General features: G+C 38.9%; 1 protein-coding gene across 3 annotated transcripts in view; it reads left to right on the top strand.

Moving 5' to 3' along the window:
* The window catches only part of ATRNL1 (attractin like 1), a 502,266-nt gene that overhangs the window by 219,076 nt on the left and 256,328 nt on the right, over positions 1-26,862 (top strand). For all 3 annotated transcript variants that reach the window (XM_083741181.1, XM_083741182.1, XM_083741183.1), the window contains exon 25: positions 25,421-25,482. In XM_083741181.1, coding sequence (XP_083597307.1) covers positions 25,421-25,482 — 62 coding nt within the window. The remainder of the gene's footprint in view (positions 1-25,420; positions 25,483-26,862) is intronic.

Raw genomic sequence — 26,862 nt, 5'->3', positions numbered from 1 at the left:
TACTGTCAGCCCCAGCAAGCATGGTCTCAGTGGGACAACCTTAGAAGCAGGCATCTATAGAATTGCACTATTTAAGAAACTACTCCAATTTTTACTGTTTTAAGTTGGTATTGATCCTAGGGAAATGATGCTAGAACACTTCTCATTCAGGTTGGTGAGCAAGTGTTGAGGAAGCCAATGAGCTAAATTACCCCAAAAGGTAGAACAGAGAAATGAGTAACAGACGAGGAAAAAGGAAGAGGACTAGAAGCAAACACAATTTGTTCAGGAAGAAAGAGCAGGGATAGATTTGAATAGGGATAAGAAGCAAAGTCTGAAACATCTCTAAATAAGTGGCAGGAAGTGTCTACAAGGTAGTTTGAATCAACAGTAAAGCTGGCAAGCTACATTTCATATGTGATTCAAAGGGAGTGAACACAGTTTACTTGTGTATCAGTCCTTTATTCTATTATTTTATTCTATTCTTGATGTGCCTGACACAGGGAATTTAGATGACAGGTGCCAATAGAATTGGAGCTGGAACAGAGCTGTTTAAAAACATGAGGGGCATCCACAAAGTGTGGGGAACTCCAAAGTTTGCACAAGCACAAATATTTTGTTCTAAAACTGGGGGGACTATCCCAAAGAGAACCGAGCATGATTAGCAGTAGTGGAATTCTCAGGTTAGAGAATTTATTTTTTAAGACTGACTGGCCTTTTTCTGGCTTTATTTCAAACCCCCATTAATCAGTTAAATCTAAATGTGATCTGAAACGATCTTTCTATTGCTGCTGCAATTGTTATGATTATCATCACTATCTAATAACAATGGCAAGTGATGAGTGTCAATAGGATTGGAGTCAAAACAGGGCCATTGAGAATTAGGAGGGAGGTATCTACATGCTTGGATTAATCTCCAGCTATATAAAATTACAAAATGTTTTAAAAGCTCAGAATCCCTTCCAAAAACATTCTAAAGGGAACTGAATATGTTAAGTATCAGTTGGAAAATAAAAGGAGAGGAGAGAGCAAAATTATTTCCCTGTTTGAGCCCCCTTTACATTTTAATTTATAGTTTAATGAAGGAGGCATAGTTGAAACCCTGAACAGGAGCATCCATTATGGGTGCAGCGCTAGGTAAGTGCATTATCTTAAAGCCCTGTGTGTCCTTATGTTGTGCACCAAAAGTTATTGACTTTCCCTCTCTACTCCAGTGCAAAAAGAAGTTTTGTATGCTAAGTGAATGGGCAAGTTATTGTGAGTGGGGGATTTTTTATGCATTCCCCATTTCCTTAAGGGCTTATGTACCTCTCCTATTGTGTATGTTGATTGCCTGTAAAATGTTTCAGTGGTTAAATCAATTTTGAGTCTCACTTTCTCATTCTGATTTAATCATAATGATATAAAATTGCACAGATATTGTGTAAATTGAATATTTAACGGACATCTTTCTAATTTGAACTGAAAACAAACATAATTAGATTGAACGACCTTCTAATTTCATTATGTACATATTAATACTGTTGTAGCAAGCTATTGAACAGCACACAGGGGCTTAATGCAATTTATTATCACACTGAAGTGAGCTAAAGCTTCAAAATCAGTATATCATGAAGTAAATCAAATAGCTCTTGCTTGTTTCCCCTCCTATTATATCATGCAGAGAAGAACGTGAATTTCTGGAATAATTTGGTTAAGTTTCTAATAAGGCTCCACTTGTACTATATCCTCTGCATCATTATGAAAGATAGATTTCTCTTAATCAGCTGTCAAGTTTTACAGTTGGTAACATATCTATTGGCTGCAGTTTTCAAAGGGATTTGGATATTCTCTGTCCATTAACTTTAATAGGAACAGTGCTTCAAATTTCCTTAGGTGACATTGGAAATCTCAGCCCTATTTAATATGATCATACTGTGTTCAGAGTGAACAGAGGTTTTTGTTTTGAAATGATGGAAGTCTGTCTGCATAGCCAAGAGAGTAGTAAATTAATTTTTTTTTTTAAAAAAAGAAATAATTGTGGCCATAGTAAACAGAACATAGGACCTCTGGCAGCTCCTAGCTCTTCCAAAAAGGGAGGCTGACTAATGAAAGTGATTGAATAACCATCTGCAGATGAAGAAAAAGTTTAAAGTCTTGTGGCTGATTTGCCACATACATATAATGTAAAAGGGATGTGAAAGAGTTGTGTTAGTTTGGAGAAATTGTTGTGATTTGTAAAATGGCATGCTCCGGTGCTGGCAACCTGTTGGGCTCTTAAAGCAAGTATCAAAAGATATCAATCTTCTACTTGGAAACAGAATCATATGCATTCATTCGCCTCCTAACATACAATTTGGTAGTAAGCAGTTCCACAAATATATCTATATCAAGACAGATAGATTGCATATAGACTTTCTCATGCTTACAGTAGGCTCGATGAAATTAATGGGACTTAGTCATAGCTACCAAGTATGGCTAAGTCTGGAATACACACACAGGCTAGGTAAAAGCCTCAAGTTGCCTTCTGCCTTGATAGCTGTAAATGAACCAAACTTATAAATATAAGAGGCCTATGTGATACACTATGCAACTATAATACCAAAAGGACCACCTCTCTCCATATGAACTGATCCAGACCCTGCGATCAGGGTCCTTCCATGTGAGGTCTGGAGGGTAGGATGGCAACACAAGAATGGACCTTTACTGCAGCAGCTTCCCCAGAGAGGCTTTCCTGGTGCCTTCGCTACATATCTTTAGGTGTCAGGTAACAAACATTGCATTTCACCCAGGCATTTGGCTGCTTAAACAATCAATGGTCTTTTAAATGTGTTGGGGGAGGGTATTTGGTATTTTGTGTTTTTATACTGTAAATCACCTTGTGATCTTTATATGAAGGAGGTATATAAATTTAATAAATAATGAGAATAAATAACTGCATGAAATTGTGCATTAGGCCATGACCTCAAGCACATTCAGTTAATGTACACAACCAGAATGGTCCCGTCCCCGTCCCCCCAATATGAGACAGTGATTTGCTATCTGGAATTTTAGCACTAAAACATTAGAAATTCACACAATTGTATTAAATAATACCTTGCACTTGTCTTCCACGGATTTGAATTCCAGAATAACTAGCTAACTATTAATTTTGTTTTGTATTAATTATCCTTTGTCTTAAATGCTTGTTTTCTCAGCCCGCTGAAGACAATGGGTTTCTCGTAATTTCTCTCTGGCTCTACCTCTTACTATTTTATATGAACGCTAGGAAAAGAAACAGTGTTCTTTTTAATTAAAACATGCTTTATATAAATGCTAAAATGAAATATACATTTGTTTAAAAGAGAGATGCTTTTAATGCTTGAGCCCAAGATATTATTAAGTATTCAATCATATTGACAATCAAAAGCATGTCAAAGTCATGCTCATGAAATGTGTAGGCATAAATGGCAACAATTTAAATCGTACATAATTCATACGTTACTTTTTCATAGTGGACTTCAAAAGTGCATATAATTATTATATTTTGCGAGTTCTTATTGGAATGTGGTATAGTACTTTTGTGACCTTTTAGCAAGATTCACTATACATTATATATTAGCTAGAGCATTCTCATTTTTATTTTTATTTTTAGCCTTTTAGAATTGCTGGAATGACCTTGCTTCCATTTTTATCAGATTGTAGGCTATTTTGGAGGGTTAACTGCAAAACTTTCCCTGCTCCTAGAGATAATATTTTATTAACCCCTGACCACAGATAAGTGGGGCAAATCAACTTTTTCCATCCATCTCTTTTCTGTCTCTCCAACAAAGGTTTCAAGAACCTGCGATAGTTTTTGGTAAATGCAGTTATTAATCTGATAAGCTTTACCTTTATATAGTTTCCTGTCAATAAAATAAAATCACAACTCAAATACCAGAGGGCAAAATTAATTGCTATTGCAAGCAAGTGCAGTTATCTTAAATGGAATGTACTTTGCCACATTTATGGTGGATGAAACACTTGTGTTTCAAATGGTTTCCTTCCACATATGCTTCATTTTCCCTTTCGATTGTTCTCATCTTATCCTTTGGCACAAAATCCTCTAAACCAATGTGCATCTTTGCATAAATCCTATTTATAGTGCCTAGGTGCCCATTACCAAGGTCTGTGCTCCTTGTTTGCTTGGTACAGAGACAAGGAATTATTGTTGAACCATGGATTAATGAATAGAAACCAAATTCTGCTGCCTTTCCCTTATATTTGTTAACGTGTTTTGGATGCACACTGTAAAGGTTCCTCATTCTAGAGAGAAAAATTGTTTTGTAGTTATGTCTGTTCTGCAGCTCTCCCCCCCCCCTTTTAAAACAAATATGTAATTATTGTAAAGTGCAACACATACAGCATAAGCAAATGTCTTATTACCCCAAAGCAGAACATTTTGCCAGAAAGTGAACAAAATATCTAAATAAATTGAATCCCTTAAGCAAGAAACATTTATACTTATATTTGAAACAATGTAAAATTTGAGAAAAATAGCAAATTATAAAACTCTGTGTTTATAGGTATTATACGTTCTTTGAGTTACCTAAAGGCAGCATTTCCCATAATGTAATCTAAGGCTTGCTGAGGGAATTGTTCACATTTAATGAATACTGTAAAATTAAAAAAAATCCTTTGAAAATCACTCATTGAAAGCTTTAACATGCACTGTGCATCAGCATCGTGCATATAGACATTGCTTCCATAATTTTCTGTATGGAAAACACAGTGACATATGTTAAAATTCATAGCTTAGTATTTAGTTTTAATTTCAACAGTATTTGAATGAAAGCAGTGGGTAGCCTGCTAGCATAAAAATATTTCAGTGTTTGTTTACTAATACTGTTCTTGACTCCAGAATGTCTTGTTACTGCCAATCTCCTGGGAGAAATTGCTTTAAGTGCACTTCTATACCACCTACAGAAAACATTAAGTAGGGAAACACTGTTCCTTTGTTTCACCTATGAAAGAATTAATTTAAACATATATATTGTATCGTTTTTTATATGATCTGAATGTTTCTACTGTACCAGATGAAAATGAAATATATGTTTAAGAATAAATTTGTTTTAGAAGCAATGCTGTTCAACTTATTTCTAAATTGTCTAAAGTCATGTAGAGTAAAGCAGGCAGGGCTTACTGAAGACAGCAAATTTGTCAGAATGAGTAAAGCCAGAACAAACTGTGAAGAGCCCCCAAAGGGCCTGTCCATACTGAGCGTCAGGGCAACAGTCTTACTGTGCTTGCTAAGCTCACACTTCTCTGAACACATTTGCAAACCACTTCTCCATGTCTAGGGCACAAACTTTCTATAATATGAGTTATTCTTTCTTTTTATTTTTGGTGTGTGGAGGGCGTGGGAAGGGGTAGATTTAGCCCAAATGTGCTAGGGTAGGGGTGGATGACCTGCAATCCTCCAGATGTTGTTGGACTCCTAACTGCCATTAACCTAAATCAGCATCACTAATGAACAGGAATTATGGTAATTGTAGTTCAGCAACATCTGAAAAGCTACAGATTCCCCATGCCTGTGCTGGGGAAGCACTCACCATTGTAACCCCATCTCTGTCCCCTCCCAGGTAAGTCCAGATATGTCCTCCCAAGGAGCTGCTGTTTAACGGGGGAGCGGCAGAGAAGCTGTCTATGTTATAGTGAATGTTACAGTACTTCTAAGGGACAGTAAGGCTTTGATTAGATTAAAACTATAGGAAGGTGAGGCATTTACAATCTCAGGGGGTCCCACTGGAGCTTAATAGTGGATGGAACTGCTCTCTTGTCCATTCCACTCTCACAACACTGGTTTACCCAAGCTTAGGAATCTTTGCCTGTCTCTTTCCTTAGCTGTGGTAGTTGCTAGGCATACAAATAAATTTGAATTTGGGAGGGGTGGTTGGAGTGGTGACTGATGCCACAGAGGAAGGGGAAAACAGTGTTCCTTACCGGTGCAGTTCCCGCTGCAGTCTTCTCCAATCTGGTGCACTACAGATTTTTAGGATGACAAAACCCACCATCCCTAACCATTAGCCATGCTGGTTGAGCCCAAGGGGAGTTGTAGTCCAAAACACCTGGAAGGCACTTCAGCATGCCTGAATAGGTAATGCAGCTTATCTTAAACTTGGATCTTAGAATCATAGAATCATAGAGTTGGAAGAGACCACAAGGGCCATCGAGTCCAACCCCCTGCCAATAAGGAAACACCATCAGAGCACTCCTTGAGTTGGATCTTGCTGGGCTTGAGTTCAGCTGGTGGGAGTTTTAGTGCTGGGTTTTCAGGCCATGGCTGTTGACTGATTGGTTGTTCAAAGAAGTGATAAAAATTGCTTCCTGAGAGAATGGAAGCAGCCTTCTTGTCAAGCGCTCATACACTTAATTGGTGGTATAGGTGTCTTAACTCCCTGCCTCAGCTCTGGCTCCTTGTGCATGCTCTGCAACATTTGTCAAATGAAATTAGATACAAATGTTTTACGTTAGGTGCAAGGATCATTCATCATAGAAGCTAATTTTGAAGCTTCTGGAGTTACTATATTCCCACTTAAGAATTTTTGAAGCTCTTGTATTTCTTTACATCCTATGAATGTATATTTGTACTGTTAGATACATAAATTAATAGATGCTTCTCAGTTCAGCCTATCTTTGATAAATTGTTCGCTTCCTGTGAGAGTTGTGCCTCAGCCAGACAGATATATTCCAATATTAGGTACTTCCATCACTACCACTCCTCTCACTTTGATCCCTTTGTGTAGAGAACTCCATTTCTGGGCAGGACAAATAAGGTCCTAACCAGCCATTCTTGGAGTTATTGGTGTAAAAGGATTGAGGAGAGTTGTGTGGTATGTAGGATGGAAGTTTTTGAGATTTCTAGTTGTTGCTGAGTATGAAGCTTCTAGTTCAGCCACTCTATTTCCTCCATAGACCCTTCTTTTAGCCAGTGTGATTGTAGTAAGGTGTGGCTATAACAGGGTTCTACTAGCTAAGCTTTATGGTCAGGGAGCTTTGCCAAGCATAGTCAGATAAGGTCAAATACAATGATACCACGGTTTTCGAACATAATCCGTTTCAGAAGACTGTTTGGCTTCTGAAACATTTGAAAACTAAGGCACAAAGGGTAGTCTGCAATTTCAATTGAGAAAATTGGGGGGGGGGGAACTCAGCAGAAGCCGTTCGACTTCCGAGGCATGTTCAAAAATAGAAGCATTTCCTTCTGGGTTTTCAGCATTTGAAAACTGAAATCTTCAGCTTCTGAGATGCTCAAAACCCGAGGTACCACTGTATTGCACTTCTCCTTTGCAACCAAAGCTCAGGAGCTTCTTTGAACTGTGCTTGATACTAGTAGCTTAGAAACTACATATACAGGAGACTTTTAAAAACAGCTTTTTTCGTAGCTCTGTCAGCAGAGCCCAAAATGCCCAAAAGAAGACTCACGAGGCAGCATTGGAATAATATTTTATTTATTAAAATATGACAAGATGGAGGAGCTGCAAACCAACATTGACCCCATTAAGCAAATTAAAAGAAGTGGGGATTGAACTTATTATGGTAGGGACACATCCACTCAGAACTCGGGGTATGTGATGCAGCCACAGGCTGTGGCTCCTCTGCTAAGGATGGGGAGGAAATAACTGCCACCTTGCTAGGAAAACCTTGAGTATGAAGTCAGCACGCTCACCTAGGCCCCACTGTTGAGTGTTCACCTAAAATGTGGATGCCAGGCACCCCCTCCAAGTCCCCCTAGGCAATCCGCACTGGCAGAACCCTGAAGGGTATGCTTTACCCAACTATGTTTCAGTTTCCCAACTGTTTCCTCACACACTTCCTTCTTGCCATACTCAATGCCTACCAAGGGCTTCCAAACCACACCACTCCGAGAGTGCCAATGAAATTAGTCCTAGCAGTGTTAAGTAGGCAAAAAGCAGGGAGACCCTAAGCCCAATCAAGGAATCCCCCTCTCAAAAATTCCTGCTCAGCCCTTTCAACAGACAACTGGCCAAGCCCAACATATGTCAGATGTCAAAGAAGTAAACAACTATCGGACTTTTAGAAGGCATCTGAAGGCAGCCCTGTTTAGGGAAGCTTTTAATATTTGATGAATCATTGTATTTTTATATTCTGCTGGAAGCCACTTAGAGTGGCTAGGGAAACCCAGCCAGGTCGATGGGGTATAAATATTAAGTTGTTGTTGTTATATGGGAAGGAAGACACTTCAAATTTTCAAAGAACAATTGGGGGATGAGCAGGTTTATAAAACCAAGCTCCTCCCTATCTGCTGGACGGCCTCACATGACTACCCTCCTCCTCTCTCTTCGGGAGCAACTAACTCCTCCTCCATCATTTTATTAAGAGGGGAGGTGAAGGCAAATATGCCCCCTCCTTAGATATAGGAAGCAGTGTGCAAGACTGTTCGACAGTGGAATTTGCTGCCAAGGAGTGTGGTGGAGTCTCCTTCTTTGGAGGTCTTTAAGCAGAGGCTTGACAACCATATGTCAGGAGTGCTCTGATGGTGTTTCCTGCTTGGCAGGGGGTTGGACTCGATGGCCCTTGTGGTCTCTTCCAACTCTATGATTCTATGATTCTATGAAATACAGATCAGATCTATAGATTAGCCTTCCCCAGCCTGATCCATCTAGGAATTGAACTGCAGCTGCCAAGGAATTGAACTGCAGCGTGATTTTCCTACTGGTGTTCAAATACCCTTTGTTGTAATATGAAACACTAGTACGTATTGTGGCATGTCAAAAGAAAGCACATTAACTCTGAGTAGTTGAAGCACTATTAACTTCAACAATTGAACGACCACGCCGAGGTACAGTACTTTGCATTCTTTAGCAGCAGAACTCATCAACATTTATACATCACAGTTTAAATTGAATTAAGTTTAATTTAATCTAAATTACATGGTTCTAAGTAAATTGGATTTGGTAATTCACTGTTAAGTTGATTGGCAACTGATGTCATAATTTAAATTTACTTTATATATGTGAATCATACTCAGAATCATTCACTTTACAAATTCAATTTCTGGGCTTAGAAAAGGAGAGATGTGTTTAGTAAGATGATCAGGCTTAAAGCTAATCATCCCCTCCCCCCAGATAAGCTCTAAAAATTAATAAGTGTGAATGTGTGTATTACTTGGCAGGTCTTGAATTCGTAAGACATTAATTAAAAATATTGAGTAAGAGTGACCGGGTAAGCAGCTGATGGCCTGGTTCAGTCATAATACCCAACCATGGTTCATTAAACTAGTTTATTAAAATATAGCTTAGCAGTCTGTGTGAACATATGAACCCTGCTCAGCCACTCAACTGTGGTTTGCTTACCGTCCTTAAACCATGATGTGAAGCTATGGTTAGTTGTTTGCTTATGAACCTTGATTTGTTTTTAATTGTGACTGATCTTGTATGTGAACCCAGCATTCTTCCTTCACCATGTTTCGTTTGATCAGACCAGACCCAGTTAAACAAGCCATGACTTTTAATCCCCTCCCTTATATGGATTAGCATTATGTGTGAACCACACCAGTGTGCCAGCAGAAGTTAATTCAGATGACAGCAGCACTTTTCTATGAGAATTGTTTGTGAATCTTTTACTGCAAGGTGTTGTTTTATGGCATCAGAATGTAGGAAACAATGGTTGGAGCCAGTTTGACTATTCCATGATCAGAAAGGCTCAATTTGCTCATCAAAAGCACTGAGATCATCTGAAGGCTCCCCTCTGAAGGAAGGAGCCGGGCTCTATTTTCGGATTCCTCCTTCTACCTGCAGTCCCCACTACACTTCTCGTACTGCTCAGGTGAGGATTGTTTCCCTGCCCCCTTCTTCAAGTATGAATAGAAGTCTGCTGAGCGCACTCCTGATGCAACCCAATGAAATTTGGGCTCTCAAATCTTAATTGGTCTGAATAATATTAGTACTATAGGTTCACCTGTAAAATATAGTTCATATCACTAGGAACTCATTTTTAGGGCTAAGGTATAGAACTTTTCCTATTACGTCAAATGTCAGTACATAAAAAAACACACACAAAAACAATGTCTTGGTCCTTTAAATAGCTTTGCCCCAATCCTGATAGAGGCTGTATGCATATACCAATAAACTTTGTGGGCATTTTTCTCACTGTGAGAATCAAATACACCATTAGGACTACATACATCTAGCCCTTAAACAATGCTTCACTTCCATTGTTTGGCTATTCAGAAGGGAGAGAGGGGAAGTGAATTCACTCCCCTCCCTCTTCCCAAGCAATAGCTAATCATTTTACCAGATGTTTGAGTGTAAGGAAGGATGTGCAATATAAGGGTCCAAAGCACGTTATTTTGGTGTCAATTCTTTATCTATAATACAGTATGTTTCAACTAGAATTAATTCTTTTGTTTTTAGTACATGCCTTGTTGTGGAAAGAAAGTATTGCTGAATGCTAATGGATACTAATGTACAGTGGCTTCAGGTTACATACGCTTCAGGTTACATAGGCTTCAGGTTATAGACTCCGCTAACCCAGAAATAGTATCTCGGGTTAAGAACTTTGCTTCAGGGTGAGAACAGAAATTGTGCTCTGGCGGCGCAGTGGCAGCGGGAGGCCCCATTAGCTAAAGTGGTGCTTCAGGTTAAGAACAGTTTTAGGTTAAGAACGGACCTCTGGAACGAATTAAGTATTTAACCTGAGGTACCACTGTATTTCATATGATAACTAGTACATGCATCAACATACAGTGGTACCTCGGTTTAAGAACAGTCCTGTTTACGAACGATTAGGTTTACGAACTCCACAAAACTCCACAAAAGGGACGCAGGTGGCGCTGTGGGTTAAAGCCTCAGCGCCTAGGACTTGCCAATCAAAAGGTCGGCGGTTCGAATCCCTGCGGCGGGGTGCGCTCCCGCTGCTCGGTCCCAGCGCCTGCCAACCTAGCAGTTCGAAAGCACCTCCGGGTGCAAGTAGATAAATAGGGACCGCTTACCAGCGGGAAGGTAAACGGCGTTTCCGTGTGCGGCTCTGGCTCGCCAGATGCAGCTTTGTCACGCTGGCCACGTGACCCGGAAGTGTCTCCGGACAGCGCTGGCCCCTGGCCTCTTGAGTGAGATGGGCGCACAACCCCAGAGTCTGTCAAGACTGGCCCGTACGGGCAGGGGTACCTTTACCTTTACCTTTACCACTGTATTTCATATGATAACTAGTACATGCATCAACATACAGTGGTACCTCGGTTTAAGAACAGTCCTGTTTACGAACGATTAGGTTTACGAACTCCACAAAACCGGAAGTAGTGTCCCGGTTTGCAAACTTTATCTCTGTCTAAGAACGGAATCCAAATGGTGGAAGGGCACTGGCGGCAGGATGCCTTATTAGGGAAAGCATGCCTCGGTTTAAGAATGGTTTCGGTTTAGGAACAGACTTCCAGAATGGACTAAGTTCATAAATCGAGGTACCACTGTATTCTAGTATTACTAGATATGCAATCTGTGAACAACTTCTCTAAGTCCACTATATAAAATTCATTTTGCGAAATCTGCATTTGAAGAAGAAGAAGAGTTTGGATTTGATATCCCGCCTTTCACTCCCTTTAAGGAGTCTCAAAGCGGCTAACATTCTCCTTTCCCTTCCTCCCCCACAACAAACACTCTGTGAGGTGAGTGGGGCTGAGAGACTTCAAGGAAGTGTGACTGGCCCAAGGTCACCCAGCAGCTGCATGTGGAGGAGCGGAGACGCGAACCCGGTTACCCAGGATTACGAGACTACCGCTCTTAACCACTACACCACACTGGCTCTTAATATTGTAATCAAATGATTGACCTGCAAATGTACCTGAGTTCTGATGTCTTTGGTTCAAGTTGGGGTATAAAAAATGCTCAAAGTAAAAAATGCTCAAAGTCTTCGCAGAGTTGTCTAACCATGTATAGGGGATGAGTGATGCAAGAATATGAATTACACTGTAGGGGGGAAACACTGAAGTTTTTCTCTGGGTCTTTTAGGTCATAAAAAGAAAGGGCATCTAAGGTTTTTTTTTAATTGAATATATATGAATATGATTCATACCCGAGGTTCCATTTTCTTTTTTGACATTTGCGTATTTGCTCCCCTGCCCCCCAACACGCAAAATGTGAAATGAGAAAAATGATCAATAATTATTGAACATAAGCAGAAGTGAAAATAAATAGTTTTTCCTTTAGAAGATTCTGATGCTTTGGGAAATGTAAAAAAATGTGCAGAAATAATTGGTGTGTTGATTTGTAGCACTGTGATATGTAAATAGTTTGTTTTTCATAAGATGCATTTTCCATTAAGGCTGTAGGTAGAAATAATTGATTTTCAAGGAAGTGCATGGCTTGTAGAGAAGTGTTTTGGTTTGTGGGATTTTAATATGGCAAGGAAGGAAAGTTACTACTGTTTATATATCATAGGGTTCTGGAAGGTTCAAATTACATAGGTCTCACAGGGAGAATACTTGTAATGAACAAGATGCTTTGGCAAAATGTAGGTCTTTCTTCTGAGAGTACAGACACTAAGAACTGAAAAGCTAATTTTAATGGTTTTCAACGGACTGTACAACCAATAAATAATATAAGGCAAACCCCCACCCCATTTATATGCGTTCAGTATGTGCATGGCCACACATACACACATCACTCCAAACCAGAAAGTGACCCAAAAATGTAAAAAAATAAATAAATCACAAAATGGTGTGGGTGGAGCAGTGTGTCTGCAGTTCTTTTCAATGGTGTTTCAAATATATGTGATTTCACTGATGCTCATGTTGCCTCAGAACATAACCCCCATGTAAATGAGGGGTTGCCTGTATTTAAAATGTAGAATTGTAGCCAACAAATTTGTCCTGTTACCACAAGGACTTCTATCTTTGCAATGGGACTTCCTCTTCCTCTGTTCTTCTTACATGCCCCCTCAAACTACTCCAGAAGGTTGAGGGTGCCCACAAAATAGATTTGAGTGTTTGTTTGAAAGGGTACACAGGAAGAAGAGAGGAAAAGGAAGCCGCATTGTGCAGGCAGAAGACCTTGTGCTAATGGGATGACTTCACTGCATACAACTGTTAAACTTTTGAATTGAAAGAAAAATGCATTTTATTACGTTTATGGGAAAATGCAAATGGAATGGAAGTCATGACCCTTCCCATTTTGTGTTTCACTGTTTCACCCCATATTCCTATAGTACAGGCAGTTGACCCTAAATAAATCACAGGTATACTTGGGAGCAAGTGTCTGCCGTCACAGATCAATAAAGCGTGTTTCCCCATTCCTGAGAGGTTTTGCAACTTGTAAGCCTGCAGTTCTTGGACATTGGAAGTACATCCTTTTCCCTCAACCAAGATCCCATCATTCAGGCCAAGGATTTTGCTGTGAAAATAGCAAATGGTTTCCTTAATTAAAACAGCAGCTTGCAAACAGAATAAATCCATGTGTGAAAAAAATAATCATATCATGAAGGGACTATTAAGCATGAATATAAATCCCCCTTAGTTACAAAGAGAGAACTCCATATCTTGTAGAAGTACTGAAAATACACTTCTGGAATTTCAATGGGACTGTTATGAATATGTGTGAAGCGCAATGAAGTGCTATATTACAATTCCTTGAATTGCTGTGGTGATGTTCTGGCATCTTTCAATCAGAGGTTATGTTAAGAAGAGCATCTCAGGTTACCAGACTCTCAAGTTAATGTATTTGACATTTCCCCTAAGGGGCTACATAAAATATTCCCACCTCTTTATGAATTAAGGAACATAAGAAAATGCCAGGGTTCTCAAATAAAAGGCAGTAACATTCAGGTATACATATAAATAATTTTAAAGTACTTGTTCTAGCGTTCACCCTTTTGTTTGTTTACCATGGGATTATAAGACTAGCAGAGGGAGCAGTTTGCCATGCTTTGCAAGAAAAGATGCAGGCAAGTAAACTAGAATTAAATTGTGAATGACTTTTCTTGAGTATGATAACAAGCTGAGGAGAATGCTCTCAACTATCCACACAGCGATCCTTTAAAGGAAGGACTAGTTTGGAGGACACAGCCAGATCACTATCCTGATATCAGGCTGTTTTTTCCCATAAGCCTATTTCAAAGTAGTGAGAGAAAGGAGTAAAAGAAGATAGCATTTTAGGAACAGTCAGCAACCATTGCTCTTCACCATCTCCTAGGCTTTTCCTCTAGGATGCTAGCAACCCATGTAACCATCCCAAACTTTTGAGTGACCTATCGTTTCCCATCTCATACGGAAATGCTGCTGTGGACGTTGCTTTTTTTACTATTCCTCACTTCAGCCAGAGGAATAGAAGGTTACCTTTGTTCTCTTGAGTTTTCTCTCGTGTTCTCTAGCTGTATGCCACACCTTCTTCTGTAAAATAAGATCCAATCTCTCACATAGATTAAGACTTGCTTTACAAAATTCCAGGTGACATGATAATATAACCTGCTTCCCCACACTCATTGTTTATCAAATGTATGGTGCTTTTGATGACAGCTGGTTGCAGTGGTCTGTGCAAGATCCTGTATGACAGGTATGAGGAAGCTATGGCCCTCCAGATGTTGTTGAACTCTTAACTCCTGCCATGTTATAACAGAAATTAGTATTGTTATTGGCAAACAGGTCACTTTGGATCGGAAATTACATCTTTTATTCATTTTTTATGGTGCTAATGTCAATATTATTTGTCAGGAATTTTATATCTTCTGGTCGCCACTCATTTGGTGATTTCTCAAGGATTGAAGGATGCAACTTGTTACTCTTTGGACTTAGGATTTTAAAAAGTTGTGTTTATTGCTATCTCTGAATAACTGACCCATGAGATACATGTTGCCAGGGGCAGCATGGAGCCCTCAGACATTGGATCTGTTTGGGGGCTGTTTGTGATTTATATGACCAAGCAATTTCATGGTTGTCACATTGCTACTCAATATTATTTTATCTGGTGAGGTTTATGAATACTTGATAAATTTTGTTTAAATATGAAACTTGTATCCCACTATAGAATATATTTTATGTTATTCATTTTTTAACTTTAAAAAAGCATGTACTTTTATTCTCCTTGCCTTTATGACTATTTTTATGGTGTATTTTACTTTGTTGTTTCATTTGCAAATATTATTTTTAATAATAATAAAAAGCTTCCCTTTCATGGCACCTTAAATTAATTGCCAGGCGCAGTTGCCTCACTCTTCTTAATAATAAGGCCAGCACTAATGAAAACCTGTCTGTCCAGCATGAAGGTTTCCTTATCAAAATAGTTTCACTGGATTTACAAGATGAGTATGGTGGTCATAATGTTTATATAAAAATAAACTTTTGGTTCTCATTTGATTGAAATATCCTGACTATGCCAACGAGAGAGACTGTGCGCATCTCGGTTTTTGATGGTATTATCAATGGCTGATCAAGACAAAGGCAGGTGCTACAATAATGAGCCTGTATGATCTGCTGAGGGAAACCTCGTTCGGATGTTCAACGAAGTACAGATGAAATTGGTGCCACGCAAAGATCACAAAATGGGATTACTACAGAGTAGCACTAGAAACATAAATGTTATGAAAGGCAGATACCTTTGGGATATGATAGGCCACAGACTTCCATGTAATCTATTACTCCCGCTGATAAAAACCTTTTGATTTGTGGGTTAAACCTTGAGGCTCTTCAAGTAACCTCATAAATATGCTAATCTGGTGAAATCAAGTAAAGCACAAGCACTATTGCAAAAACACAGTTTTTATTATTCCATAGCTTCCATGGTTTTATAGCACTAGCTTCATTCATAAAAATAACATTTGAAAATTGCTGTCTTTATATTTTGGAAACTGCTTTACCCTTTCCTTGGCATCTCTCCAATGTCATGCAGATTTTCCAAATGCATTAAGCCTGCAATTTACGAATATTTAACTTGTGTGTATTCAGTCTTATGTGCATAGCATTTTTAAAAAATAAAATAAAACAGGCAGGGTTCTGGGATGAAAGACACTGGCAATCCCATCTCCCATTTAATCCAATAGGTTTTGACTTTACACAATTTTGACTTTAGATGTGATCTGTGGAATGTAACCTCCGTAATTTGCAGGCTTAGTGTAGAATTATGAATGATTTCAATATTCAGGTAAAAAACTCATTTTAACTTTCTACATTTCCCAACCAACCTTTTCCAAACTGCAAGAACGCTTTGACAATTTGATTTTTAAAAGAGAGAGTTATATGTGTATTAAAAACCCCACATGTGATTGTTACCACTTTTATTAGGTCACTGCAGCAAACCATTTGTTTAATAAGTGTGCTGCTCTAGGATAGCTAGAAATTATATATACATGTGCACACAAACACACATATTTATATATAGTGCCTGCAAGGATAAACATTTTGAACTTTGTATGGGTCTTCCAGCACTGTATGTTATGGAATATTTTTAAACAAATATAAAACTCATCAGTTACTTTAAACTTTAAATGCAGTAGTAGGCTATAATAATGGAGAACTGTGTCTGTGGGTTCTGTTTTATAACTAAATTGTTTCTATGAAGAAGAATGATTTCAGTTTGTAAGCATTCAGACACCAGTCTGGGATTGCAATCAGGCCTTGGTGTGCTAATGTTCCTGTCAGCTTCAGAGCACCAGGGCCTAAGCACTTCTGGCATCATGAAACAGAGGCCTTGGAGGGGGGGGACCCACTTTGCACCTTACTTTTGGTCCTACTGAGAAATCTGATGTGGTATGTAGAGTGTCCTACTAAGATGGGGAAAACCAGGGTTCAAACCCTTTCATAATAGTTATGCTCACTAGGGGACCACTCAGTTGGTCACTAGAGCCCTTTTCAAATTAACTGTCTCCTCTTGTGCAGCAAACACATTGAAGGGGACTCTACCTTTAAAGGTAAAGGACCCCTGTATGGTTAAGTGCAGTCAAAGGCAGCACTCATCTCACTAAGGCTGAGGGAGCCAGCGTTTGTCCGCAGACAGCTTTCCTGGTCATGTGGCCAGCATGACTTAAACTGCTTCTGGCACATGGAACACCATAACAAGCGCCAAAGGACACGAAAACATTGTTTACCTTCCTGTCACAGCAGTACCTATTTATCTGCATGCACTGGTATGCTTTCAAACTGCTAGGTTGGCAAAAGTTGGGACAGAGCAACGGGAACTCACTCCTTCACGCAGATTCAAACTGCCGATCTACCTTTACCTCGACCTTTAATCCCACATTGACTGTCATCCATGAGTTCCCCAATATCTATATGATGGATGTGATATGTGAAAACAGAACCTGCCATAGGTTCTTCACCCAGATGGGAATCTTTGAATGTTCAGCATTTGTGATAATGTAGAGAGCATTTGTCTCTTTTTCAGATGTTGCTCCAAACATGTTGAGGTGGGTCAGTAGATGCTGTTTCACTTCCCCTCCTACACATTCTCCATACCTGTGGAAGGCATTTGCCTAAAAAGGGTTTATTTTAACCTCAAAAAATGGGACACAAGGGCAGTAGCACAGCTTAAAACAGTACTTTTTAATGACTGGCTTACGGAGCACCACAAGGTATTTTGTGTGGTCCCCCATCCACCCTGTTGCACCTGGTGGGAACTCTGCTCTACTCTGTTGAGAACAGATACCACAGAGATCACCCTCCCATTTACCACGTGTCTCAGATTTAATACAGAGCTGGTGGATGTGTCTATACACGTACACATATTTCAGCTGGAAATCAAACACTGAGGAAGAAGCAGCTCCACAACCCGCAACATGGCAAGGCATTTTTAATACTAGCCCATATTAGTGTCATGTGTTCTTAAATGAGTTCTTATTAATTGGATATTTCACATATAGTGAATTTTATTTTAGGTAAAACGAGGCAGGAAATTTTAATTTGTTCTTTTCCTGTTCCTCCAAATGAAAATGCCACATAATATTTTTTCATTTGCCTCTTGTATCTAATTGTTGTCTCTTGTACTTCTAAAGTTGAAAGTTTGTCTTAGTCAGAAGGGGTGATACTTGTTTTCCTTGGGAAAATATAGCAGACAATTGACACTAAAATGCGTTAATCTTAAGACTTTGTCAATACCAACTCCTTCTACGACAGAACATGCATTTTGGCTCTGTGGGAGTGCATAATAATTTTATCCAGGAAGAAATTCAATTACAATTTTTGATGATACTGTAAGAAGTAATAATTTTATAGAGTTTAAGTATCCATATCAGCACTCTCCAGGCAGTTTACTTTGCATTGTGCCCGACCGTATCATATTAAATATGTCATCAGGGCTCAGTGATTAGTAACCCCTCTGCTAAAGTTTTACTGTCTTTTTTTGTTTTTCCTATTTATAATTTCTTAATTTATTAACAATGAAAAATGAAAGAATGTAATTAATGAATGTGAAAAGATTTTTTTTTCTGTCATAACTGGTGCTGGCAGAAACATGTATTTTAGTGTGGAGGAAATAAAATAAAAACCTAGTCATCGAGAAGTATTGGAATGTTTAGAGCAGGCTTCCTCAACCTCGGCCCTCCAGATGTTTTTGGCCTACAACTCCCATGATCCCTAGCTAGCAGGGCCAGTGGACAGGGATGCTGGGAATTGTAGTCTCAAAACTTCTGGAGGGCTGAGGTTGAGGAAGCCTGGTTTAGACTTTTTGTGGATTGGAGTCATTTATTGTAAATCTGAAGTTTGAAATCTGGCTTATCATGCTTAACTTCCCTAAACTTGATTTGTGATCATGCCTGTGAGCATGTCCTTCACATTTATGATGGCCTGAACTACCATAGTATAGGACTGTGAGACTGTGGGCAGGAAGCTGAAGGGTTTTGGGGCACAAGTGGGTTTCTTCATCACTCCTTCCTGCTGAAGGTTGTGGACCAGGAAGAGAGAGGAGAATACTGGAAGTAAATCACTGGCCGCACAGGTGTTGTTGTCATGAAAGGTTTGGCTTCATAGAATCATAGAGTTGTAGAGTTGAAAGGGACCACGAGGGTCATTTAGTCCACCCCCTGAAATGCAGGCACCCTTTTGCTCAATGTGGGGCTTGAACCCACGATCTTGAGATTAAGTGTCTCATGCCTTACTGACAAGGTCTCCACTTCCTTGAGGAAGGACTTCTGGTAAGAGATGGTGTGGCAGACAGCAGAGCCAGACCAGTGTCCGGTGATGCAGTCGCTCAGAAATTCCACCAGAGTGCTGGAGCCTCTCTATGATTAAGCTACCAAGACAGCTAGCCAGAGCAGGGGGCAGGAGAGAGAATAATACAAGCAGTTTCTGAGGGAGTTTCTTAAATTAGGGATAGAGAAGGAAAGAGCTGGAGTTTGACAGGGACAGAGATAGGACTTGATTTGAAAAGTGAGGTAGGGATTAGGATAGGATTTGACAGAGGGAGAAATGGTTCTGATTTGAGTTTAACATCCATACTGAGGAGACTATCTATAGCACTATATGTAAAGGAAATTTATACTTGTGAAGAGGTCCATGGCCTGGGGCATGGAAGGCTGATTCAGAGTACATGAGTAAAAATTGTAGGGGAGGGAAACAACAGTGACCTTACTGTGTGTTTCTGCTATAGACTTCCAAGCCAGACTGAAAATTTGGGTGATACAAGGAATATTATTGACATTTTGGAGCTTTTGCAAACAAATATCAATACAAAAGCAGTGTTAATATTTATAGATGCGGAGAAGGCCTTTGATAACATCTCATGGAAGTTTATGAAGAAAAATTTGGAAGGGATGGGAGTGGGACGGGGGTTTGAGAATGGGATAGAGGCAATTTATTCGGAACAAAAGGCCAAATTGATAGTGAACAATGTGGTGACGGAAGAGTTCAAAATTGAAAAAGGAACACGACAAGGTTGCCCTATCTCCCCTTTGCTATTTATTTCGGTCCTGGAGGTGCTCTTGAATATGATTAGAGGAGACCGGTTGGTGGAAGGAATTCAGGTTGGAGCAAAACAGTATAAACTTAAAGCATTTGCAGATGACCTAGTTTTGACCCTACAGGAGCCAGAGTCTAGTACGAAAAGGGTATTACAATTGATTCAGGAGTTTGGTCGGGTGGCGGGATTTAAACTTAACAAGCAGAAAACCAAGGTTTTGGAAAAAAAATTGACACCTTTAGAATCAGAAAGGTTTCAGAAAGAGACAGAGTTAAATGTGGTTAAAGAAGTAAGATACCTAGGGGTAAACATAACAGCGAAGAATATGAATCTACTTAAGGATAACTATGAAAAGTGTTGGTCTGAAATTAAAAGGGATTTAGAAGTTTGGTCAAGATTGAAACTTTCCTTGTCAGGGCGAATTGCTGTCATAAAGATGAATGTATTGCCAAAAATGCTGTTTTTATTCCAGACTTTACAGATTGTGGATAAAATGGAGTGTTTTGGGAGGTGGCAAAGAGATATCTCCAAATTTGTCTGGCAGGGCAAAAAGCCCAGAATTAAGTTTAAGATACTAACTGATGCTAAAGAAAGAGGGGGCTTTGCCCTGCCAGACTTAAAGCTGTACTATGAATCAGCAGCTTTCTGCTGGTTGAAAGATTGGCTGCTTCTTGAAAACACTGATGTTTTAGATTTGGAAGGATTTAACAACGTTTTTGGATGGCATGCATATTTGTGGTATGACAAGGTTAAAATTCATAAGGCTTTCAAGAACCATATTGTCAGGAAAGCAGTGTTCAATGTCTGGATAAAATATAAAGACTTATTGGAAAATAAGACCCCAAGGTGGTTATCACCAATGGAAGCTAAGGCCCGGAAAAGACTCAATATGGAGGCCAAATGGCCGAAATATTGGGAAATAATAGAAAAAGATGGAGATAATTAGAGGTTGCAGAGTTTGGAGAAATTAAAAGATAAAGTGCGAGATTGGTTACATTATGCTCTGATCAAAGAAGTTTTTAAGTTGGATAAAAAGATAGGATTCCAGGTGGAAAAATCAAAGTTAGAAACGGAATTGTTAGAACCTAAGACTAAGGTACTTTCCAGAATGTATAATTTGCTGCTAAAATGGAACACACAAGATGAAATGGTCAAATCGGCTATGATAAAATGGGCACAGGACATAGGGTATAATATCATGTTTGCTGACTGGGAAAGGTTATGGACCACCGGTTTGAAATTCACGGCATGTAATGCCTTGAAAGAAAATATTATGAAAATGATATATAGGTGGTACATGACCCCAGTCAAGCTTGCAAAAATATACCATTTGTCTGATAATAAATGTTGGAAATGTAAAGAAACTGAAGGAACGTTCTTTCACCTCTGGTGGACCTGCCCTAGAGTTAAGGCTTTCTGGGAAATGATATATAACGAATTGAAAAAGGTATTTAAGTATACCTTCCCTAAGAAACCAGAGGCCTTTCTTTTGGGCATCGTCGGCCAGAGGGTGTTAAAGAAGGACCGAACATTTTTTATGTATGCAACAACAGCAGCAAGGATACTTGTCGCTAAGCACTGGAAAACCCAAGATTTGCCCACACTGGAAGAATGGCAGATGCAACTGATAGACTATATGGAGCTAGCAGAAATGACTGGCAGAATCCGAGACCTGGGAGAAGAGGCTGTGGAGGAGGACTGGAAGAAATTTAAGGACTATTTACAAAAATATTGTAAATTGCATGAATGTTAAGAAAGATGTAAGATTATCAACAATATGGCACCAATAAGTTAGTTAAAATGAATATGAAGATAAATGAAAATATAAGAAAAGATAAATTTTGGATAAATATTATGTTAAAATTAAGCTTTTAAGGTTTGGGTTAAATTATCTAAAATTAGGGATACAATATTAGAAAATTACAATATAAGAATTGAAACAAGGTGATAAATTGCTGGGTAAAGCTCGAAAATTTGGAATGCAGGAGCGAGAGATGCGAGGAAGTCCAAAGAAGTGAAGAAAATGTGGATACTGGAAAAATTATATGTTATTTTGTTTGTTTTTTCTATTGTATTAAGAAAATCTTTAATAAATATTTTTTTTAAAAAAAAGAAAGAAAATTTGGGTGATGCCTTCCTAGAGAAGATTACGAAACATTAAAAAAGAGGGATTGGGTATAGACCGAGGCTCTGAGATTACATCCACAAACTTCTTCAGTAATCTATACTCAGAGAGCCAGTGTGGTGTAGTGGTTAAGAGCGGTAGTCTCGTAATCCTGGGTAACCGGGTTCGCGTCTCCGCTCCTCCACATGCAGCTGCTGGGTGACCTTGGGCCAGTCACACTTCCTTGAAGTCTCTCAGCCCCACTCACCTCACAGAGTGTTTGTTGTGGGGGAGGAAGGGAAAGGAGAATGTTAGCCGCTTTGAGACTCCTTAAAGGGAGTGAAAGGTGGGATATCAAATCCAAACTCTTCTTCTTCTTCTTCTATACATCATTTATTCATTAGTAGTGTATTTGGTTGCCTTTTGATATGATGAAAATTCACATACTTACCTGCTTATGAAATAACTGAGGTTAAAATATTTTCATATGACTACCATGGTATAATCAACTGGACTGTGATTATTGATTGCAGTAGTTTTCCTTGATAATATATTTGTATATGTGTGTAATGAACAGTTCAAATGAATGCTGATACCATAAGTGAAAATTATTGTCATTATACAGAATGTAAAATGGCTTTTAAATAATAATAACTATGATAGAACTCTGTTGGAAATTGTTTATATTTTATCTGTATTTTATCTTCCCATTTAAAACTAGTACTCTGAAGAAACCCTACAGACTGAAATATATGTCTTACATCATTGGTTTATGTAGCCCCAAATGGTCCCTCCTGTCTAATGACAGATCTCCAAAGCCTTAGGCAGAGGTCTTTTCTAGTTCTGCTGCCTGATACTGGTTTTTAACTGGGGGAAATTATTTCTGCAGTTCACGTGCGTTTCTTTGACTGTTTTCATGAAGCTGTAAGCCAGAGCTTTCCAAACTGTGTGTCGTGACTCGTTAGTGTGTCAGCTGCAGTGTGTAGGTGTGTTGCGGGAATGTTCCCCCACACTCCTCCCAGGGCTTGAAAGGAGTTAGCTTAATCTCTAGTTTGCTAGTAAAACTGTGTCACGAAATGATGCATGTCTAAAAAGTATGTCACCGATATTAAAAGTTTGGAAAGCTCTGCTGTAAGCCATCAACCATAGCTTACCACGCACAAGCAAATCACTCACTTTTCATTCACGGCAAGAGGAAGAGAAGGAAGAGAAGGAGCCGCCACTGGAGCTGAGCCGCACTCAGCTCTGTGCTTTGCCTCCATGTTTTTTGGGCATGGGGGACGGCAAAAGGACCCAGCCCCCAGGAGCTGGTGCCTTTGGTCCCAGGTAAGCCCCTGGGCTTAATGATTTCATCCATGATAAATTAGTCTCTGCCTGACACTGTGTTGCAACATCTAACATCCTGTGATACTATTATCTGTGGAAAGTGAAATTATGAAGAATTATATGTATTCCGTACTTGAATTAACAATAATTTCCAGAGGTTTTTTCTATAGGGCACATGAGTTGGGAGACAGGAGAAAAGACTTAAAGCCCCATCCACTCACTTTCCCTCTGCCTCCCTTCCGGCCCCATCCATTCTTCTTTTCTGTTTTGTCATTCAGACTGCAAAACTGAGAACAGGTATTATTTTATTGTTACTCTGTGTAAAAAATAAACTGGGAGCCTTTTTTTTACTGAAGAGTGGGAAATAATGCTTCAATTAAGTAAATAATCAAGCCACTTTCATTAGGAAAAAGTTGAGGTGCAGAAGCCGATGCAGTATTTAATAATCCCCCCAAAATTGCTGTGCACAAAATTTGATGCTAAGAAGGTACACAAGGAAATATGGTGGCAAGGCAGGAAAAGGAACAGATTAGGATTAGAATATTTGGTTGTGGTGCAACCAAGGAAGTAAATTATTCCATGACTATCACCTTTAAGTGGAAATATTCTCATGTAAGCAACTTGTGCAGTACTTTTTTGCAAAGTAATTGAAAACAGAATTACTGAAAGTTACTGCATATATACTACAAAACACTGAACCAGGTTGACTCTAGGGATATCATTAGCTGGTGCAGTTTTATTTTTGTTTTTTAAATGTTAAATATGTATTGAAAGTAGTTTTTTTTTTAAAAAACCAACAACTAAGGATGTGTTGCAAAGAGAAGACTAGTGTAAGCTATTTTGAACCTTCCAAGAGACCTATATTCAACCATGGTTTGGAAATCTGTGATTGCCAACTGTCTGTTAAATCCAGTCTGCAGCAAGAAGAGTAGAGCACTATTTTTTGAAAATGGCTCTGTGCATGCAGATGAACCTGGGAGCAGAACTTGCCTGTATTGTCATTTGCATGCATGCCTTTTGTTCCTCATCTAGCAAGAAAGCTATATGTAGAAGCCTCTTTTCATGTGTTGGATTGAAATATCTTACAAGCTTCTTGTATCCCATTTTTAAAAAATGTAGTGATCAAAGACAAATGTCAGGATCAAGATTTCATTGTTCAATGATGTAAGCTGGAACGGGAGGAGATGACCAGGGTAATGGGGTGTGTGATATCACAGAAGAAAAAATGTGTCCTTTCACAAAATCAGAGGTTTTGAGGAAGTGGGGGCTTCATGCGGTGCTGGCTGGGAGAAGACTACGCTGAGAAACAGGGGAACATGACTGGCTGCTGCTTGGTAACCAAGCTTGCTGAAGTTATGAGATGAGCAACAAGAAACACTCTTGGAATGTAATGTTCTGAACTCAAAACCCAGGTTGTAAATATGTGTAAAATAAATCATATTTCTTAAAGACACTAGTCTCCAGTATGTCTCATTCCAAAGGAACAAAAACCCTGGTTAAGTGCCAAGACCCCTGGCATTTTGCTATTGCTTGGCAGAATTAGGGTGGTGTGTAACAATATATTTGTTTTTTCTGAATTATTTTATTTGCTTTGTACTAATTTAACAATCTTAATTAACCAGCATGAAATACGTTTTGTGTTTTGTCACCAATATTCCCTCTTTCCCTTCCATAATTATAAGTCCCTACCCCTGAATTATTTCCCCAAATATCCCTCCAAATTCAGGCAAAAACAAAAGACTAGCCCTCATATTATTCCTAAGTAAGTGTGCAAAGGATTGTAGCCTTAATATCATAACATATAGCTGTTAAAATTATGTTCTTACCCAAGTCAAATACTGTATATTGAATTGGGCTTAGGTTCGTATATAATACATTCATGTTTCCAGTCCATCCAGCTCTTAATCTGGAGTTAATATATTAGGCAGGACAAGTTTGTTTGTTTGCTAAAATGTATACACCACTTGATTGGAAAAAAAAAACCCTCTCAAAATGGTTAGACTTGATGGATTGGTAACATAATTTGCTTACATAATGTAGGCCTTAGAAAATGATGTATATTATCAACAACAGGTTGACTTCAGCCATTCTGCTTTCATTTAACCAACTAGACAGAACAGCCTCAGTAAAAAATGACCATGTTTCCCCCCCCCCCCCCCCACTTTCTTTCTCTTTTCAGATCGCATTTTCACAACACAATACCATCATGGACCTGGTACAGTTTTTTGTAACCTTCTTCAGGTAAATTTTCCACTCTCAACAATTCTACAATTGATATATGTGAAGTTATGTGATGTTCTAACTTGGATATTTTACCCCTTTTGTATAATTCTGAAAAACATCATAGACCACACAGTCTGCATTATGCAGGTACTGAAGTACCACAGCTCCCCCACCCCCTTTTGGTGATTTGACTTGTGAATAGTCACACTCACATTCTGACAGCTCTCTTCCCATATTTAAGGTTAAGTATTTTTTCTAACATGTGAAACTGGAATCATAACAAGTATGAATTACATGGCTCGCTTCTTGATTATCTTTGCTTGTGGTGCTCTTACTTGGGTTTGATTGCAAGCTTTTTTCCCCCTGAATGGTGAGCCTCCTTTCAGGAAAGGAACTTAAACTAGGGGTGAACCAAACAGCCACTTCCAATCTCCCACCCTATTTGCAGATAGTAAATTTTGGCTGTTTTCAGTTTCATTTTGGGCAGCCAAACCACTTGAGGGAGGGAGCTTACAGTTGTGGCTGAGAGCTGTTTGGTTTGTCTTTCTCTTCTTCTCTTAAAGCCCTGACTTTGCTGGCAGCTTTTGCAGCAGAGCAGCAAGAGGACTCGAACTGCTGCTACTCCCATTCTTCCTCTCCCCCCTCTGAAATTGTAACCTCCTTCCACTGCTCCACTGTTTTGATGAACCAATGAGTAATGATAAACCATTACTATGATTGGTGCTAACATATTTTAACCATGATGAAGTCATGTGGGGGGAATTAATATGAGAGAGCAGGTAAGCACCTAGTGCAGCAGCTTACTCTAGACCTCTTAACCATAGATTGTGATCTGCACCAGCCCAATGAGCCCTTTTAATCTGCTTTGGTTCTGTTTTGTTTTATACACACACACACACATATACATATATACACACACACACACATATATACATATATATATATACACACCTACATCCAATGTATGTGTGAGTAAATCTTATTTCACAGTTCATTTTGGGAACAAAGAAGGGATTGCAGATAATGGATAATAATCAACTAAGACACACTTAAATTACTTGTCTATTGATTTAAATGTGTCCATTCTGAGTATGAGCAGTATTGGATGTCACCATTTAGCTTCAAAGACTGTATGACAAGTATAAACCCTTGTCTATTAAGTTTTCACTAATAACTTTTTATTTTGCATATCATGTATTTTCAAATAGAGTGAAAATACTACAATAACACCAAAATGCATTTCAACTTGGTTTAAATGTTCATTTATGTTTTAGATTTTACATTACGAATAATTACACATGTCACTTTTCCAGAGTAAGTGGAATTTATAGCCTTAGTTGTGCAAATGTCCTTGACATTTCATTCCACACGGAAAGCCCTTTCATTAAACACTCCATC

This window comes from Podarcis gaigeae, assembly GCF_964106915.1.
Source record: "Podarcis gaigeae genome assembly, chromosome: 5".
Lineage (NCBI taxonomy): Eukaryota > Metazoa > Chordata > Lepidosauria > Squamata > Lacertidae > Podarcis > Podarcis gaigeae.
Note: the sequence above shows the minus strand (reverse complement) of the source record. Positions and strands in the feature narration are given on the sequence as shown.